The sequence below is a fragment of the Microtus oregoni genome, unplaced genomic scaffold, assembly GCF_018167655.1.
Source record: "Microtus oregoni isolate MIOR12 unplaced genomic scaffold, Mior012 000010F_ref0000083, whole genome shotgun sequence".
NCBI classification, from domain to species: Eukaryota; Metazoa; Chordata; class Mammalia; order Rodentia; family Cricetidae; genus Microtus; species Microtus oregoni.
Genome location: NW_024543069.1, coordinates 2,633,948 through 2,652,547, shown reverse-complemented (window position 1 = coordinate 2,652,547; position 18,600 = coordinate 2,633,948). Strand labels below are relative to the sequence as shown.

General features: G+C 45.7%; 1 protein-coding gene across 1 annotated transcript in view; it reads right to left on the bottom strand.

Moving 5' to 3' along the window:
- The window catches only part of Tmem131l (transmembrane 131 like), a 118,830-nt gene that overhangs the window by 21,443 nt on the left and 78,787 nt on the right, over positions 1 to 18,600 (bottom strand). Inside the window, exons 8-19 of the mRNA XM_041658848.1 lie at positions 14,527 to 14,604; positions 14,186 to 14,339; positions 12,690 to 12,748; positions 12,327 to 12,435; positions 10,740 to 10,833; positions 10,122 to 10,275; positions 9,518 to 9,688; positions 8,097 to 8,166; positions 6,941 to 7,058; positions 5,127 to 5,268; positions 3,918 to 4,027; positions 3,010 to 3,082 (exon numbers count right to left, since the gene is read on the bottom strand). Of these exons, the coding sequence (XP_041514782.1) occupies positions 3,010 to 3,082; positions 3,918 to 4,027; positions 5,127 to 5,268; positions 6,941 to 7,058; positions 8,097 to 8,166; positions 9,518 to 9,688; positions 10,122 to 10,275; positions 10,740 to 10,833; positions 12,327 to 12,435; positions 12,690 to 12,748; positions 14,186 to 14,339; positions 14,527 to 14,604 (1,332 nt within the window). The remainder of the gene's footprint in view (positions 1 to 3,009; positions 3,083 to 3,917; positions 4,028 to 5,126; positions 5,269 to 6,940; positions 7,059 to 8,096; positions 8,167 to 9,517; positions 9,689 to 10,121; positions 10,276 to 10,739; positions 10,834 to 12,326; positions 12,436 to 12,689; positions 12,749 to 14,185; positions 14,340 to 14,526; positions 14,605 to 18,600) is intronic.

The following is an 18,600-nucleotide window of genomic DNA, read 5'->3' as shown; positions in this document are numbered from 1 at the left end:
AATGGGCCAAGCAGTGATTAAAAGAATACAGTTTGTGTGTTGTTATTTCGGAGCATAAGCTAGCCATGTGGGCGGCCGGGTGTGGGGGACGCAGCCCTGCCGCCCCATATTACTACATATGGCGCCCACGTGGACAACTGCTTCCACATAAAGCCTGAGACAGCTTGGGAAGTAATTCTAGAACAAAATGAAAGCATTGTGCCTGGTTTCTTGGTAGCAGCAATTTCTCGGGTCTACTCTGCTTGCCAGAGGCAAGCAAGCGCCTCATCTAAGAGAGGCTTCCTGACTCAGCTTTAGCTGCAAAGCCTGCAGCTCATTAAGAGGTCCTGCCACGAAACACTTAAACGGTGTTGACGAAAAGCTGAACGCATGCTTTTCGGTTTTCAGCCTTAGCAGGAAAAAAGCTGCGCCATTTAAAAATGCTGGCTTTCTGGGCTGTCCTGCCAGGGCAAACTCTGACCGTTTGAGGCAGGAGGGCCGGCTACCAAGAGAGGACGTGAGTGTTGTCTGTTGTAGCTCACTTGCTGGCAGGGACCTTGAAATGCCACACAGTTGTTGCAGTAAACATGGCTACAGCCTGTATATCCGCCATGAGGCTGGAAAGCTAAGGAATGGACTGGATCTAGCTGGCAAAGCCACGCCTTTAATCCTACCCATATTGCTCAGTAATTTAAAGATTCATGTGGTCAGAAAAAGAGAGATATACAGTAAAGAGAGATTCAAAGACAGAGAAAATTTCTGAATGGTTTAAACTGTGTTAAAAATATATGCAGACTAAAATTTAAAGTTCTTAAAGTAACAAAAAAAAAAGGAAGAGAGTTGTTGTGTGTGGTAGCACACGCCTTTAATCCCAGTGCCTAGAAGGCAGAGACAAACAGATCTCTGTGAGTTCAAGGTGTAGCAGTGTACACCTTTAATCCCGAATGCCTGGGAGGCAGAGACAGGCGGATCTCTGAGAGTTCAAAGACAGCCTGGTCTACAGAGTTACTTCAGGTCAAAGACACAGAGAACCTGTCTCAAAAAGCAAAGAGTTAAAAGTAAAAATAAACAAAATAGAGGTTAAAACAAAGCTGCACAAAGATGGAAAATACACAGAGAATCTTGATACTGTATGCTATTATGCTCTCTTTAAATTATTTAAACGCTGAGGAAGGAGCAACAGATGCTAAAAGATATTTATTTATAAATGCTGCTGAACTAATCCAACATAGATATTTTGAAAATGCCTTGAATTTGAAATTTGGATCTAAGGACATGATACTTTGGAAAGGAGTTTCTTATTTTGTTTTCACAGAGGATGAGACGCTGTTCATTTCTTCTATTCCGATTTGGTATGATGGACCACGCCCTCCTGAAGGGTTGGTGTGAACGCCTTCAAAAAATTGCTTCGCTCAACTGCCAACTGAGATGAAACTAGCACACAGGTTATACCATGAAAGACCTAATTAACGACGCCCCCATTCAGCAGGAAGCAGTTTGGAGAGAAAAAACTGCGCCCATGTTCCCAAATATGGTTTATAAACGTCCTTTTACATTTAAAGGGGGATATGATATAGATATGAATAATTTACATTAGTATAGATTTTGCTTTATTGATAGAGATTTAAGGTCAATTTTGTTATATATATAAGTGTTTCTGATTTTGATTAAGGTATTGTGATTGTGTAGTTCATTTAAATATGTACTGTATAATTAAGAAATATAGGTTGTTAATGGATAATCATCGATAATAGTAAAGCTTGTAGTCATGTTAGTTAGATTTTCTAGATATATAGAGATATATTTTAGATAGACATTCTTCATGTCTTTCAAAGATTACAGAATAGGACATTTAATGTTTTAATAACTGAGGACTTTTCATGACAATGAGACACTCTGCTCCTGGCAGCACCAATGTACTTCAAGAGGAAGATGGGCATCGAAGAGGCACCTTATGGAGTTTGATAGCCATTTGGGCAAGAAACTGCTCTTGCCTGGACTATTGCATAAACTGGAAACAGAGAACCCGCAGAGAGAGGACTACTGAACTTGCGTAAGGCTGAAGATGGATGCCCCAACGGTACAGAGGAACTTTGGGTGACTGTCCAGGCAGCGAGATGTCTCTGTCATTTCTAGAGTTTTAAAAGTTGCTTTTTTCTTGTTTGCTTAGGTAGTATTGTATCTTTCTGGAGTCTTTGATGGAGTTAAGAATAGTTAGTTGTAGTTTTCCTTAGTTATGATAAAGATTATTGTAACTTTTACTTGATAACTGTTTTGTTATATGTAATTTTGCTATGTTAAAGCCTTTTTTTTTTTGTTTAAACCGAAAAAGGGGAAATGATGGAGGAAGGTCATTGGCTAATAAAGGCACTGCCCTGGCCCATTTTATTGGTTAGAGGATAGGTGGGAGGAGTAAACAGAACAAAATGCTGGGAGGAAGAGGAAGTGAGCAGAGACTCCACAGCTCTGCTCTCCGGAGCAGACGCCTCAGCAGAGACGCCATGCCCTGCTCCCGGGATGAAGCTCCGACCCAGGATGGACTAGGCTAGAATCTCCCCGGTAAGCGCACCTTGGGGTGCTACACACAGATGATTAGGAATGGGCTAAATTAATATGTGAGAATTAGCCTAGAAGAGAATGGGCCAAGCAGTGATTAAAAGAATACAGTTTGTGTGTTGTTATTTCGGAGCATAAGCTAGCCATGTGGGCGGCCGGGTGTGGGGGACGCAGCCCTGCCGCCCCATATTACTACATCTCCAGCCCCTATGTTTTTTTTTTTAATATATATATCTGATTCTGTTGTTCTTTCTTCTCTTGCATGAATCTAATCCATCCCATTAAGATGATTCACAGGCTACACTAATCCTGCAGTGCTACGTAATAGAAAAATAAACAAACAAACCCTACTATGTGTGCTTCATGCCCAGAGGAGGAAAACAAGAGCCAACACAGAACATACAGACACCAGAACATGAGGTGGTCAGGTTCACTGTTTCTGCAGCCAGCAAGTCAGTGAAGATGACTTCCTACCTGGTAAGGGCAAGCTTTGGTGAGCTGGAATTCACCAGTTGTGAAATTAATCATCTGCATATCTGTGCCAAACCTAAAAATGAAGCAAAAACCTCCAGTGTTCAAAATACCATTGGGATCAGCCAGCAAAGAGTTAACAACATGTGTGCGCTCACACACTCGCTACCCCACTTCTCATCAGATTCCCCCTCAGCCCTCTCCACACCCACCAGCCACACTGGTACCTGTGAATGCAGGGAATTCATGACACAGAGAGAAACATGCAACAGAGGTCTACATAGGAAGCAATGCTAAGTCCTCCGGGTGGCTTGCTATGGAACTGGAGAGGAAGTCGCTCTCGAGCTATGGCCTTACTATGACCATGGGACCCGGCAGTGTCTACAGACACGGGCTGACATGGCTGGGGAAGTCTTGCAGGCCTCAGAAACCAGCCAAAGAGCTGAAGGCCTCTAGTGCTGGGCCCTCCTTCCTCTAGAGGGCACTAGTGCAGAAGTTGAGAAATCTGGGATCGAGTCTGCTACACAGCCTCCTACCCACTATGTTGCCCTGGCTAGTCTCGAACTCACAATCTTCCCGTCTCGGCCTCCCAAGTGGCAGGACTACAGGCCGGTACCACTGCACCAGTCTTTAATCTCACTTCCCATGCTAACGAAGATCATCGTAATTTAAAAGATTCTTAATTTTAGAAGTTTCTATGAAAACCTGTGACACTGTAACTCAAGAAAAGAATTCTGGACAGACCGGGCACAGTGACAATGAAGGCATCACACAATTCCAAGACCTCCCTCAAGCCACACGCACCGGGAGACCAGGCTCCCAGGCACAGGCTGATGGGCTCGCACTGTGCTTGCACAGAGCCTGGGGTGGAGGTGCAGGAGTTCCCGCAGCCCGTCCAGGGAATCGCCTACCATTTCTGCAGCAGGCGCAGTGCGGCTTCAGGTTTTGGGTACAGGGAGAGCGGCAGGAGCTGCAGGGAGACTGGCCGAGGGGACGGGTTCCTCACCACAAAGTGTTTCACCTGGATTTGAGGAGAGGAGGGTTAACGTGGCCAAGAACATGGAATCCTCCTAAGGTATTCCTGTCAGAAGAACATGACCAAAGCTCACACCAGGGTAATACTATGGTTTCTGCCCAGACCCAGGGAGAGTAAAGCAGATCAAGAAGGCAGTGCACTGAGATCCTGGGCTCCATCTGAGGCCAACGGGAAAAAGGAAATCCCCGTAAGGTAAGACACTAGAAAGTCTGGCCTACAGAACATAGATCTGGTAACAATCATGAAGCTTCATTTTATATTCTGGTTCTAGAAACAAAAGCCCGTGTACTTAAGTCAGTTAGCGGAAGGGCAGCACAATGTCTAACCCTCAGGTTTATAAAGCTACACCTACGGAGAGGGGGGGGGGGCAGGAAAGTGTGGCACACTGAATACTGAGGACTCCTGGGCAAAGATGCTGAAGCCTCATGAACTGAGTTCAAGCTCTGGAAGCCACATGATAAGAGAGAGAACCAGGTCCTGGAAAGAGTCCTCCGATGTCCCCTGCACACACACCACTAAATCAACAAACATAAAAAAGGCATGAATCCTAGGAAGGGGTGGTTGGAAGCTCCTCGTGCTAGTTTTGAAACTTAGAAGTTACGCCAAGGTGGCGGCCGAGGTGCCTCAGAGAGCACAAGGTGCGGTGCGCCACCCTAACTTAGGTGCGGTGTCCTCGGTTTGCTCCCTTCGCCCCTTCCTGTCACCCGGACTGTGGGAAAAGCCAGCGCACTAAGGTGGGTCAACAGACACCCAGTGCCAAGGCACTGCGGGCATCACGGAGCAATGGCTCCCTCTAGATTTCCATGACAGAGACGTGTTTCAGCCGGTGTGAACCAAGATGTTCTCCACTGCCAGCTGCTGGGCACTCCCCCTCTTCTAACATGGATGAAGTCCTATCCAGTGGACATCTCCTCGTCCAGAGGCTTTGTTCTCTTCGTACTCTGTACACATCCCCACTCAATGTCCTAATGACGCTTGTGTCTGCATTTCAAGTAATCTCGTCTGGAACCAATCTCCAGGTCTAAATGCCCCAGTGCTCTGAAGCCCCCCGCTTGGTGTCACAGACAAGCTACACTATGCTCACCACGCTGTTCCTGAGGGCAGTGGCACCGAAGTTCAACACGAGGCCAGGCTCCAGGACCAAGCGGGGCAAAAAGGAAACCAAGGGTTCTGAGTCCTTGGATTTCTTCGCAGAGGCAAACTGAGTCATTCCCAACACATTTCTCCTGGAAAATTGACAAAGAAAAAAGAAGAAGAATAAATATATACAAAAAATAACCTTGGCATTTTTTTTTTAAATGGAAATACTAAATACCATTCCCTGTAAAAGGCAGGCACAAGACCTCCGGGGGAAACGGCTTTTGGTAGAATTTGGAAAGATAAAGTGTACGACGGATCCTAGGGGTCTGGTGACGTCATCCTGGGGCTGAGCACACGTTTCTCATGTCAGTCCCCGAGTTCAATGTCCGACATTAAAGGCATACTCATGCACACGTAAGCACATACGAGCAAACCCCTGTTACTAGAAAGCAAGCAATCAGAGAATGATTGCCATTCTGATACCACATCAGAGACACACAAGCTGCCCAGAAGGACACACAGCAAAATTTGAATTTGTCATCAAAACTGCTAACTATGGAGCCAGGGAGCAGGCTCGGTGAGTAAGATCACTTGCGGGGCGTGAGGAAGGAAGCTCAGCAGCCACAAAAGCAGCTGGGCATGGCTGCAAGCAAGCACACCTGGGCCTCAGGCAGCTGAAAATGCTGAGCTCCGTCTTCAGGGACAGTCAGAGGGTACCTAACACATGACCCTCAGCCTTCTGAACATGGGAACATGCGTGTACACCCATCTCTCATGTAGACACACACACACACAAATTAACAAAATGATGACAGAAATTGGAATCTACGGTGATGCTCACAGGGGGCTTTAAAGGCTCACACAGTATATGGTAATAAACAGAGCCCACACAATGTCACCCTCAGCCTTCCCACGTCACAGGCATCAGTCGGGCTGAGACAAGGCTTGCCCATGAATACTACAACTGCGGTGTGGAAGTCTTAGGGATCAGCAAATGTTACCAAAGGGAAAAGCTCGCCAAGGTGGACATCCATCACGAGTCACCTACAGCATTCAACTTTGCAGTGCTAACCACGGGACAAAAGGACATCTGTGTGCTTCCTCGTGTGATGAGGCCCCGATAGCGCCACACCAGCAGGGAGCCGGTAGTTTCGCTAAAATTGATGCAGACTTGAAAACCAATTACACACAGAAGAAAGACCCACGGTGTGGAATAGTCTGTAAGACAACTTGTCTAGACTAGAAAATCTGTCAATGTGATAAAAACTGCAGATGGATGGAAACAAGACAAGGGGATGTAGCCCTGAATGACCCCGAATTAAAACAAAGGAAAAAGAAGGGGGCAAAGTGTGGTAACAGGTATATCATAGGTCATAGGCCAACTAGGGAACTTTTAGCATGAACTATAGCTGATACATTATTGGTCATTTTGCTGGTTGCAGTTGTAATGCTACATATAAAAGAATATTTTCCAATCATTTTCTTCTAATACTGAAAGCTTCAGTGTGACGGCCATGAGAGATTCTCCCAGGAAAGTACTGAGGGCTCAAGGGTAAAATTCACTGCTTATGCTCAAACAACTCAGCAAAAAGCAGTCGGTGGATACGTGCCTATGCATAGAGACAGAATACAAAAAGAAAAAAAAAAAGGCAAAATTGATGCCTGTTGAGCAAACTCCAGTTGAGGAACAGCCGAGAAATATGTACGGTGCTGCCCTGGCAACGCTTCTGAGGCTGGGAGTTTGCACGGTCACTCACGAGTCCAGTGCAGAATGCAGTAGGAAGCAGTCAAGCCCCTGCCCATCCACGGAGGACGCACCTGCAAACGTGGCCACTTTTGTAATGCTTCCATCTTTCATACAGCTTATTTGCAAGTTCAGAATCCACGTCCCAGGTAGACCGATCCAGAGAAAGGCTTCCATCCCAAGGAGGAGTTTCTAAAAGTTAGATCAGATTCAAACATCAGATTTACGAAGTACAATTATTAGTAACTAAGGCCAAGGGCTGGCCATTTCGCTTCACAGACAAAGAGGGATATGGCGTGAATAAATTCTGCTGCCTCCCTCTGAAGTCCCCCCCAACTCAATGGCACGTGACACGTCAAATGAAACAAACATGGGAAAAACAGAACTAAAGCGCGTCGTGTGAAGAAACAACGTAAAAGACGACACATGGCTCATGACACAGCTGAGACAAATCAAAACTGCGCCTGCAGCATTCCCGACAGCTTCCAGCCGAAAGGGCAGAGCTGCTTCCACGGAAACACCCTCTGGCAGCCGCGTCCTTCGGGGATGTGGAGGGACAGACAGCAGCGGTCAAGGAGGGCACAGACCAGCAGTTGATCCGACACAACGGATTTGCAAGGTGCTCTAGGAGGTCCCTCACCCCTACATAGCGGCCCTGTCCTGTCTCCACTAGTGGGGGTGCTGGGAAGAAAAGGGGGCTCTCCCAAAGGTAAGGCTGTAGTTTAAAACTCTCTTTACACCAGAGATCTCAGTAAATCGAAGTACAAAGACAAAATACAGAACCAAAACCCAGGCTCAACTTCCAAATCACTACCAAGGCCTTCAGTTTCACATGGCACTGAGTACCTCCTGATACAGGGAGAGAGAGATGCATGCATGGCCTAATTCTAACTTCTAGCGGCTTTCATATAGACTCCCAGTTTTCCAGTTTTGCCTGGCGATAAGGCTCCTAAGATCAAACAATATTATGTTTTAATCTCTCACAAAAACACAAGCTACATAAGAAAAAGAGGACATTCTTATTTCTACAAATACCCTAGCTGTCTGGAGGATTATCAACTATTTCGGGTCACTCTGTCAGTGACCATGCTAACTAAGTATAGAGTATGATACAATTGCTTTAACAGAATTAATTATTTATTAATTCCATCTACGAGAGCTAACTTCTATCACCGCCTTCCATTTCCCCCAAACTTCAGTGCTACAGAAATCCTAAAGCAAAATACTTACCTGCTCTTGCTTTTCCCATGAAATAATGCATGCCACAATGTGCTATCACTTCAAAACCCAGACTCCCTTCCTAGATTGAAAAGTAATATATGAATAACTTAAAACACAACACTCGGCATAAAAATCCTAACACACTAAGACAGGAAGCAGACAAGGGCTCTACCTCAGTGGACTCCCCTTTAGCCAGAAGCCAAACAACGAAAAAGCAATTTCCTGGTTCCTCTGTCACCTCAGAGGCGTCTGGGCTGCGCCTCACAGGGTGACCACAGTGGTCTCGCTATAGCCATCAGTGCCGTACAAGGACAACTGGCAGTCCCTGTCCAGCTGTCAAAGACGAGAACCTCACTGCTGGGCACACCAGACGCCAAGCCGCCATGAGAATTTCAGACTTGGAACATGTCTGGGGGCTTTGCGTTCTGCTTGTCTTGAGCTGGACTGTAATCCTAGAGTGTGCTGATCTCTACTAACTTTAGCCAACCCCCACAGGTCTGGGGAGTGCCTGGGTTCTAGTCCCCTTGCTGCTGAAGCCTGTCTCCTGCCTCCTCCCTCTAATCACTCTCTTTATATGCTATGATCGGGGAAGGGCACTTGCTAAGAAATCCCTCCTGCTCAAATATGACTACAGGGATGAACTTCACACTCTTGCCAAGTCTGGTGTAGAGTCCTATGCTCACAATCTCAGCTAGGGCCAAGGCATTTCTAACTATGAAACATCAACACTAATAAGTGAGAAAAAAATCATAAAGATGGCTGTATGAATGTCTCATCGTGAAAAACCAGAACTCAGTGTTATACAGAATTGCTTGGCTCAAAAGGAAGCAATAATTAAATGAAAATAAACATTAAGGAAAAAAATGAGACATGCTTAAAATAATCTTAGCTGAACACAATTTGCCCAGATTTTAGGAAGAATCATCTCATGGACGGTTTAGGCTTTACACTGGACCCTAAAGAAAACTCAATGATTAAGAACAACTGAGAACCTCTTAAAAGAAGTCTATTTAAAACACTAAATAATCAGATTTACTAGAAATCCCTAAAAACACATATTAAAAGTTCAACCATGCGTTCCTTCCCAGCCTTTGGGAATGGGAGCTAGGGATGTCACTCAAGAGCGGAGCATCTGCCTAGCAAATCAGAACCCTGTGTCTGCTCCAAAGCAGCAAAGAGAAAAAATGAAATCCATCAATCTACTGGGATGATTTAGTTTATTAAATAATCATTACTTCATGAAAAGGACCCGTCTAAGTCAAGTTTTCCATATCTAAACAAGTCTGTCATCTGAGACGGACTTGGTGATGTTGGCTTAGACAGCTTAGAAGACGAAGCTAACTGGGGTCATAAAAGCCAAACACCACAAGGGGACACAAGGCAACTGTCACTACTAAATGGCACGACCGCACATGTGGTGTACACAATACCTTGGTTGGGGCCGAAAAAATCTGCAGAGGTATTGCAAAAATGGAGCCCGTGTTCGTGGTCAGAAACACATTGGTGAGCAGATTTAGGAGAATGCCTTTAACAGCAAGTTTCAAGGAAAATATATTCCAACAGCCTGGGGGTAGAAACAAAGGGCCAGGGAAGCTCAGAACCTAAAAGGAAAAGAAGCGAGAGAGGTCAGCTGCTTCCTGAGATTCCTGAGGACTAAAATCATTATGGAATAACGCTAAATTTGTTCTCTAGTCTGGAAACTACAATCTTACTCCACTCATTCAGGATCAAAAGTAAAATATTTATGATTTCAAACCAAGTTTCGTTTCTAGCACACACCATTGTAGACGTCACAGCAGAAACCTTGAGGTGCTTTGTGAAACCATATATTTTAATCATAAACAGGGTCTCTCTGAAAGAGGGAAAGTTCAGATAGCTGTCAATCGAGCTTCTGACTCTCGAATGTTAAAATGGAACTATATTTGCTTTAAAAATTGTAAGTCAGAGTTAGGTGCTGTAAGTATTGGCTTCACCGAATGATATTAAACAGAGCTTAAACTAAGCAAAAGGTTGGAGACAAAGGACTGTGTGTACCTTTAAAATGTGCCTGGCCTCCTTGGAGACAGACACGTCTTTTAACACGATGCTGTGGTCAAAACGGCTGCGGTACCATATCGACCACACTCCTGTTGCGTTCTCGTGACTCTCTATGTGAAACTGGGCTGCGGAGGCGTCCACTCTGAAATACCTGTGAGCAGAAGACATGAATGTGGCCGGTCCTGAGTCAGGATCGTTGTGTGTCCTCTACAGATCCTCCAAATGAGGAAATCAGAGCAGAAACCATTATCTTTGTGAGAAACGAATGCCAGCAGCTCTCTCTCAGCCTTGCAGCTCCCCCACACAGCAGAACACCCATAGGCAAGGCTGAAAAGACCCAGCATGACCAGGGCAAAACCAGGATCCAAACACAACTCAGAGAATACCACAGGTGCAATTCCTTCTGATTATCTGGTCCACACCTACCCCTAAACTGAATTATTTAGCCCCGCTCCTCCATTTTGCATTAGTTAGCAATCCACAAAGAATCGTGCAGGGACTGCCATGATTTTAAAGCATTGCCAAATGATAAAACAACAGAAACAAAAATCCACTAAGAAGACAAACAGACACCAACGAGCGGACGGTGCTCAGGGAAAGCCGGGGTGAACTCACCCCTGGACCACAGGAGAGGAGAGGCAGGCTCTCAGAGCGGGGCTGCTGGTCCTTTTCCTCAGATCCACAGCTCCGCTGTCACACGAGGGACCTGCTAGGGTACAAAGACACCGTGTGAAGCATAAGCATCTTTCCTGTTCTTAAACCTGAGCAAAAGTGAGAAAAGGTTGATTTCCACACTTTTAACTGTCTTTGCGGTCCCCAGAACACAGCGCAGAGGGTAGCATAGCTCCTTTATGTTTCCATTTTGCTCTTTGTGGGCTGGTAACAGTCATCTGGAGTTCAGCACCTACACCCTTCCCTCCTCCTTTTACTCCAGCCTCTCAAGGCTTTCAACAAAAAAAAACAAGGAAAACAAAAGTCAGTGCTGTGAAGCTTTTTCTTTACAGAATAAGAGGGGATTCCTCAGCTCAGCAGGAGAAGGGCCCTCGCTTGGTGGAGTAAAGAAGAGCATGGGGGAACTGGAGGGAAGGAAATCCAAGCGGCCCAGGGAGGCGTCCTGGTGGGTGACACAGAAGTACAGCTTACACAGACAGTAATACAGATCATGACTGTTGTTGAATCTTGGCTTACATACCGACACTGCTTCTATTTAAAGAATATGTGGCTCTAAACCAAATTCAAACATTTAAAAACAAAAACAAAAACAAAAAACATCGAGATAGAGCCTACTTATCCCTCTTCCCAATCATCTCAGACAGCAAAAGCCAGTGCTCTGGTGAAGACCCTTGCAGGTGTACTATGCATGTGTGGGGACCCTCAGAGTGTGTCTGCAGGCCTCCTAGCGGCTGCAGGGTCCACCTTCAGTATGGACTCAGCTGAATCAGCACTCAGGGGGCTCTGAGGCCACTCTGCTGTCAGGCCGGGTTTCTGGACTCTGAGAAACAGGTGTCACAGCTGGCCCCCAAATCAATCCTCCTGTCTCCGCTGTAACTGACTAACAGGCACATGCCACCACGCCTGGCCTAGGTATATCTGTAGGGTCCTCTGCTGAACTAGAAATGAGGATTTAAGCATTTTCAACTTTCATAAAGATCAGTTTCCTTCTCCACAGCCCACGTCAATTCAGCTAAAACATACATTTTTCCTTCCTCATTATAAAAACAGAATGTGAGCACCCATTTTTTTAAAAGCCTTAATGATCTCTATAATAAGTGATATCTCACTTGTTGCTTTAAATTGAAGTTCTTTAAACATGTGTGAGCTTGGGTATGTTTTCCTATGATTCAGATCCATGGGAATTCAGTAACAGAATTACTGTTTAACTGTAAGTAGGAATCTGAACACAGGACTGTACTTGAGCTCACTGTGGGCCTTCATCATCATAGTCTATCATGTTATCTGGACAGGTTCCTAAAACTCTGCACCCTGTGAAGGCAACAGAATACACACACTGAACTGCAAGTTACCAAGCTGGAAGCTCAAAACCCGACGGGCATGGTAAAACAAGCGGCATCCACAGCAGGTTAGGATCAAAACCCACTGGGCGTCTTTACAGTGTGCCTCACCTGTAGCTGGACCGAGCCTGAAGGACACTGCTGGCTAACCCACAGAAAAGAGAAACACCTCTGTGGTTTAAAGAGTTACCTTTGCAAACAAATGAAGCGATCTTTGTGAAGTTTGTTGTGGAAGTGGGCAGCAGCATGGGTTCAAACTGCAGAGACAGGGCGTTTTTCTGCGAGAAGTGATGTATATCCTGCAGCAACAAGAAAGGAAACCACGTCACTCCTCTCGGTCAGGAGGCTATCAGTGCACAGCATGAAGCGAGACCCAGAAACGGGCCAGCAGATGTGTCTGTAACTGCAGACAGGGTGCTGACAAGATCCACATAAACAGGGTGTTCTAGCAAGGGGAGTGGGTTTAAATGACAGGAGAAGAGACCCCTAAGGACCCGCAGCAAAGCGCACACTTGTAACTTCAGACTACCTACAGATGAGCTTCAGCTATTACCTGTATCCAAATCAGGCTGTTTCCTGAATGCAACACATACATATTGACTGCTGATTCGTCTGCCCAAAAGAATCAGAGCAGTAAGGTTAAGACAGCCACAGACTCTCCACAACTGAGCACAGTAAAATACATCGTACATTTCTAAAAGGACCAAAACGTTTCTCCCACACTGAAATTGAATGGAAGAGACATTTTCCTCTGGCACCTTCTGGGGTGCATGCCTGAGTGAGTACAGTACTGGGGATCAAAGTCAGAGTTTCAGGTACATGGGATGGGTCTTTTAAGTCATAGGAAGAGAGAGCCTTATAAAAACAAAAACAAACAAACAAAATTGCCTGGACACGTAGGTTCTCACATGCTGAAGAAGTTGCAGGACAGAAATTGATATAGCATGCTCCGCCTGAATGACAGTAACCACACAGACAGCTTCCAGCCAAGCTATGCTCTCCAGGTATCCGGAAAGCCGTGTGTTTCCTCATTTAAACCAACACACTTGGGAGGAATTAAAGTCTGCCATCTCAGAAGGCAGGCTCCCCTCTCTCATCCAAATGTGTTCCCTAGGGGACTGTGTCTTGGGTGCCCACCTGCCCGTGACAAAACCCAACAAAGTACAAACTGCAGGGCAGAGGAGTCCTGTCCATTGCTACCACATCCGTTTCTAAGGGCTGGAAGGTAAGTGATGCTCGCTCCACAATTAAAGCTGGAGCGCTCAGTGATGCTGGCGGGAAGCGAGTGGCTCTGTCCCCAGCGTGAGGTGGGTGGTGGGGAAGAAAAGCACGGCACACTCGATACCGCTGACTCCAATAAACAACTATGCATTTCTCCATCATCTGTGTCGTTTCTTTCTCTGAATGAGTAATAAATATACACATTCATACCGACCCAGTTGTTATAACAGCAAATCCCACATGATGAATCTCGGGCATCGTATAGTATGTATCTCCTGCAAATGTTCTTCAAAAGCTGAACTGCCAAAGAGGCTATTTCTAGGAAGTCGGACCCACGTTCCAAAGAGGAACTCGCCCCGCAGTTGTCACACATCGGGAAACAGCCAGCTGTCAGCCATGAAGAACACGGGACAGCACGGTCTGCTCAATGGAGCGTCTGCAACTCCGATCACTGGAGTAAGACCCGGGACTTCAGACCCTCTGTGAACGTTTATTTTCAGGCAGTCATGCCAACTTCATCTGCTTACTATCCTCACATTGCCAATAAAAATTATTTCCAAGGAGACTCAGAAGAGCTGGCGGTGGTCACCTAACGTCCCTGAACTGACGCGGCCTGAGTAGCTGCAGACTGAGAATTAGCTCCTGCCGCGATCGACCTGCAGCAGAGGCTCCTTGTCTTGATTCTTTGACAAGACTGAATAACGGTGCAGGGAAACCAGACATGCTGGAAGGAAAGGGTTTGAGCTTTCACTTTTCATTTGCCAGCGCCAGATGGGCCAGGAGCCAGGGCGCACTCCCTCAACAGAAACTGTAAAGCCCCCACCTTACCTGTGCTCCCGGACTCAGCAATAGCTACGTAAACAATAGAGAGGTGATCTAAGAGGGCTTGCGTGCTCTCTTCAGGCTGCCTCGAGGAGTTTTCCACGGCGACCACTATGCTCATCTCCAAGGGTAAAGCGTTGCCAGGCCCCAGATAGCAACTCTGAAACGGGAGGCACAGGGAAACGAGAGAAGCTCAAAAACAAAACATCATCTGAACTTTGAGACTGTGCATTTTTTAAAAAGAGGGCCACTTAAGGCAACAGCGTGCTTAGGGTGAGAATGTACCACGGTTTTGATTTTTAAGAGGCTAGAAGGAAAACAGGGCGAGCTGCTCGACACCGCTTTACCTTCAGCTGCTGACACACTTGGTTATGCAAACTGCATCCCAGCTGCACCCGCAGGAGGGTAGCATTAGTGGTTTCTGCCTAAAAGAAGAAAGAGGCAAAAGCACTTACGAGGAGACAAACAGCGCAATCTGGCCTTAATAGTAACAAATTCTGAGTAGCTGCTAGATGCTATGCGCTACGTTGTGCTGGAAATATATCCTGCTGCCACAAGCTTACACACTAAAGGAAGTGATAACTGAACGTTCCTAGTAAGGCTAGAAGCAGGTATAGCTTCCAAGAATACACATGAATACTGTCTGAGATGTGTTTAACATTGGGTCTAAACAAAGAAATATACTTTTATATTAAAGTGGGTTTGCCCGGAAATTACTGCGTTTTGCTTATTCTATTTTAAGGTGTGTGTGTGTGTGTGTGTGTGTGTGTGTGTGTGTGCTCAAGCCTTACGAGATGCCAAAGGAGGCCATTAGGTTCCTTGGAGCTGGAATCAAAGACAATTGTGAGTCTCCCTACATGGTGCTAAGAACCAAACTGAGTTTCTCTGCAAGAACAAGTGTTCCTAACCATCAAGTCATCTTTCCAGCTCCAGGCTTGTTGGTTTTTGAAAAAAGTTCTCACAGCATAGCCCTGGCTATCCTTGAACTTATCATCCTCCTGCCTCAGTGCCCTGAGTGCTAAGACTATGCAAGTGCCCTACTATGCCCAACCAAATGCTTTCAGGGGTTTGTTTTCCAATGTGTGCCTTCTCTCAGCTCAGTGGCCACAAGAAGCCATGACCCTAGAGTCTGATAGAAACCTCAAAAAGAGGGTCCAGATGTCAACTGCCTGTCGGTTTTAACATGTGCAAGACCTATGGGTGGGAGATGGGAGACAAAGGCAGAGGGAAAGAATGCAGGGCTTGTCAAGGCCAAAGATCTCAGCCGTGTGGGGTGAGGTCCTGACAGAATGTCACAAAAGTCATGAAGTGAATGACCCAATCAAGGAGACACCGCTGTCCAGGCTGTTCAGGCTGCAGAGGGGTCTGCAGACAGGAAGAGAAAGGGGAAGTTAGCAGAGCGTGCAAATCTTGGAAACTTGGCCTTGGAGAGGTTCTCTTGCATGAGGTCTCTATCATGGGCATTATAAAAGGAACAGATTCAGCCCAACAGCCAGAGTCTGCATTGGGAAAGCTCAGCAAAGAAAGAAGCCTTGCTTAATTATGTGTGAGCATCCGATTCCAGGCGGAGCCACTCTTAGGATCAGTGCCATCAAGTTCGATTTGAGACGACAAGCCTTAAGTACATCACATAAGAATACATTATAGGTGCCAGGATATAGCTCAATGATAAAGCAAATGCTTTTTGATATTTGTGAGACCCTGGGTCCATTGGCTCATTCCTCAATATTAAAAAGGGTTACTTTACTCTCATGCATGCAGTTAAAGTATAGAAAAAATTAATAAAGTATATTACATTCTTAAGTACAGTACAAAATTTAAGATACTTTGATCATGTAAGCGAAATCAACAGACCTACAAACTTAGTGCTAGTAACTAATATTCTGTGCAATCAAAAACGGAAATAACACGCGGGTGTGAGGGTGGCCTGGTTGCTACATCCTCCCCACTGGTCTTCAGGGGTCACTGTGATCTCGCTGGCTAAGGAGTGGCTTCTTCCTCCCTCCATGTGGGCTCCCCCTAAAGCCGTACACTCTGCACAGAGTGGGACCATTTCTCGGTCAAGATGTGTGTGGGCTACAGAGAGGAGGGTCAGTCAGGGCATGAGGGTCTCGTGCTCCCATTAGACCCCCCATAGCCTCTCAAAGTGAAAATAAGAACGCATTCCTCCACCACAGACACGAATAAGAAAGGTCTAGCACTGATCCAAACTACAGGGCAGTCACGAGTGACGGCCGCGTGGTCCAGTTCAACCGGAACCTCTTTTCATGGTGTCTTCATGTGGTTGATCTGGGCGCTTTGTTCTTGTGCTCCCAGCACCACGCCCAGGCTTCCAAGGGAGCTTTCCAACAAGCAGGGAGGTCCGAACTCACCTATCACCTAGCAGCGCTGTCTACCAATCCTGCCATTATTCACACAGCTGTCAAGTCCAAACCCAAGAAACCAACGTCAACCCACTGTTTCAGCCTCTATTAAATGAATCACGAGTAAGTTACAGTGGCTTCCTCAACCCCCTTAAACCGTGCATATGTCTCCATCCTAACGCAATGGAGGTCCAGGGTGGCAAACTGTGCCCCCAACCTAACTCCAGTCCTCTGCCTGTTCCTGGGAACAAGGTCTTCCTGGAATACAGCTGTGCACCTCGCTCTGCGCACTGGGTCTGCTCTGCACCACACAAAATCAGAGTACTAAGTACTAAGACACTCGTCAGTAATCCAGAGAGAAATTTATGGGCACAGTAACCTCCCCCCAGGACCCTTCCCACTCCACCCTCCACACTGCACAGAGAATGAGTTCACATGGTAAACCAGGCACGGTAGTCACCACCTCCACCCACGCATGTGAAGACAGAGGCAAGAGGACTGATAGAGTTCAAGACCGGCCTGGGCTAGACTGTGTCTCGAAAACAAGAGAAACAGTTTGCTCTTCAAGTTGAGCTGCTATGTACCCCAACTCCATCAGTGGTGACCCTCAAAGCTTCTGCTAAGTGTCTTTCTTGAGATGACAAAGGGGGCTCTCTGTGCCCACACTCTGGCTTCACTGTTCCAGTGGGCATCTTTGAAATTGCTGTCCCTTTACAGTGAACCCACTTCCTTACCCTGCCGGCTATGCCAATCCCTGGCTAATTTACCCTTCACGCCTCAGCTTAAATACCCCCAGAAGCCACATCGGAGTAACCAACCATCACTTACGCATGGGTACACTACCCAACTTTTTCTAACATTCCTCACTTACACCATAACAATCTGGTCCAGGCCCACTCTCTCCAGCCAATAATAAGCACCTAATCCCATGCTTCCCCCTAAGTAGGCACTTGGGCTATGGCCGTGAACTAACATAGAGTGTACCGACCGCCACAGACACCACGGAACTGAGGAAGCCTGAAATAGGCAACATCCTAAAGGGAAGAAACAACACCGGTAAAATGAAAGAATAAATCAAAACCTGATTCTTGGTGTGTACTTTTGACTCGAAAATTTCAATTTTAATGGGAAAAACATATCAATCTATTTTCAAAGTACACATTTGTATAAGGTGGGTTCAATTTTAAAAGGGTTTTTTTTTCTCCTCTCACATTTCTCTGAATGGAGGAATAACGCTAAGAGTATAGAATGACAATTCAAACATGCGTGAGGATTAGAAACATGGAGACCTGATATGATTTAAAAGTTAATGCTCTGTTGTTCTTTGAAAATTTTTGCATGCATGATTTTTATAACCTGCCAGTTTAAGCAAGACTCATGTACTCAGCAGAAGCCTAACAGACGGGAACCACTACAGAATGAATGCTTTCTATTCTAGGGGCATGAAAAAAGAAATTTTTTATTTTGGGATATTTCCACATGTATCATTAGCTCTTTTGAGGATGGGACTCATGTCTAAACACAAAATTCACTTATGTTTCATATACTCTATACATATAGTCTGGACATAATATTTTCAAGCAATCTTGCCATGAAAAATTAGTATACATTGAACTATCACATTTGTGGTGTCCTACTGGGAACCAAAAATTTTCAGATTTTAGAGCACTCTGGATTTCAGATTCTCTAATTTAGGGAGACTCAAACTGTACTGTTTTACTGTGGTAGGGTGTAGTTCAGAACCCCACAAGGGGGAGCTCAAGTACGTCCATACTGCCTGTGACCCGAGTGCATCTGTCTAAAGGAGATTGAAAAGGTGGCATTTCTTTCCCAAAAGAGTAAAATTATTGCAATTTTAACCTTAACAGAGAAGCAAACCAAACAAACAAAGTTAACAAATCTCAGTTTGAAAATTCCCATTTTACTTTAATGAATTAGTGTATAACATATGCTAAGTCTTAAAAAAGAATATGATAGGATTCCCTTTTAGACATGGGGACATGGGGACAAGGGGTCAATAACTTAGAGCCAGCCAGTGGGAAAATGCAGGGAAAAGTC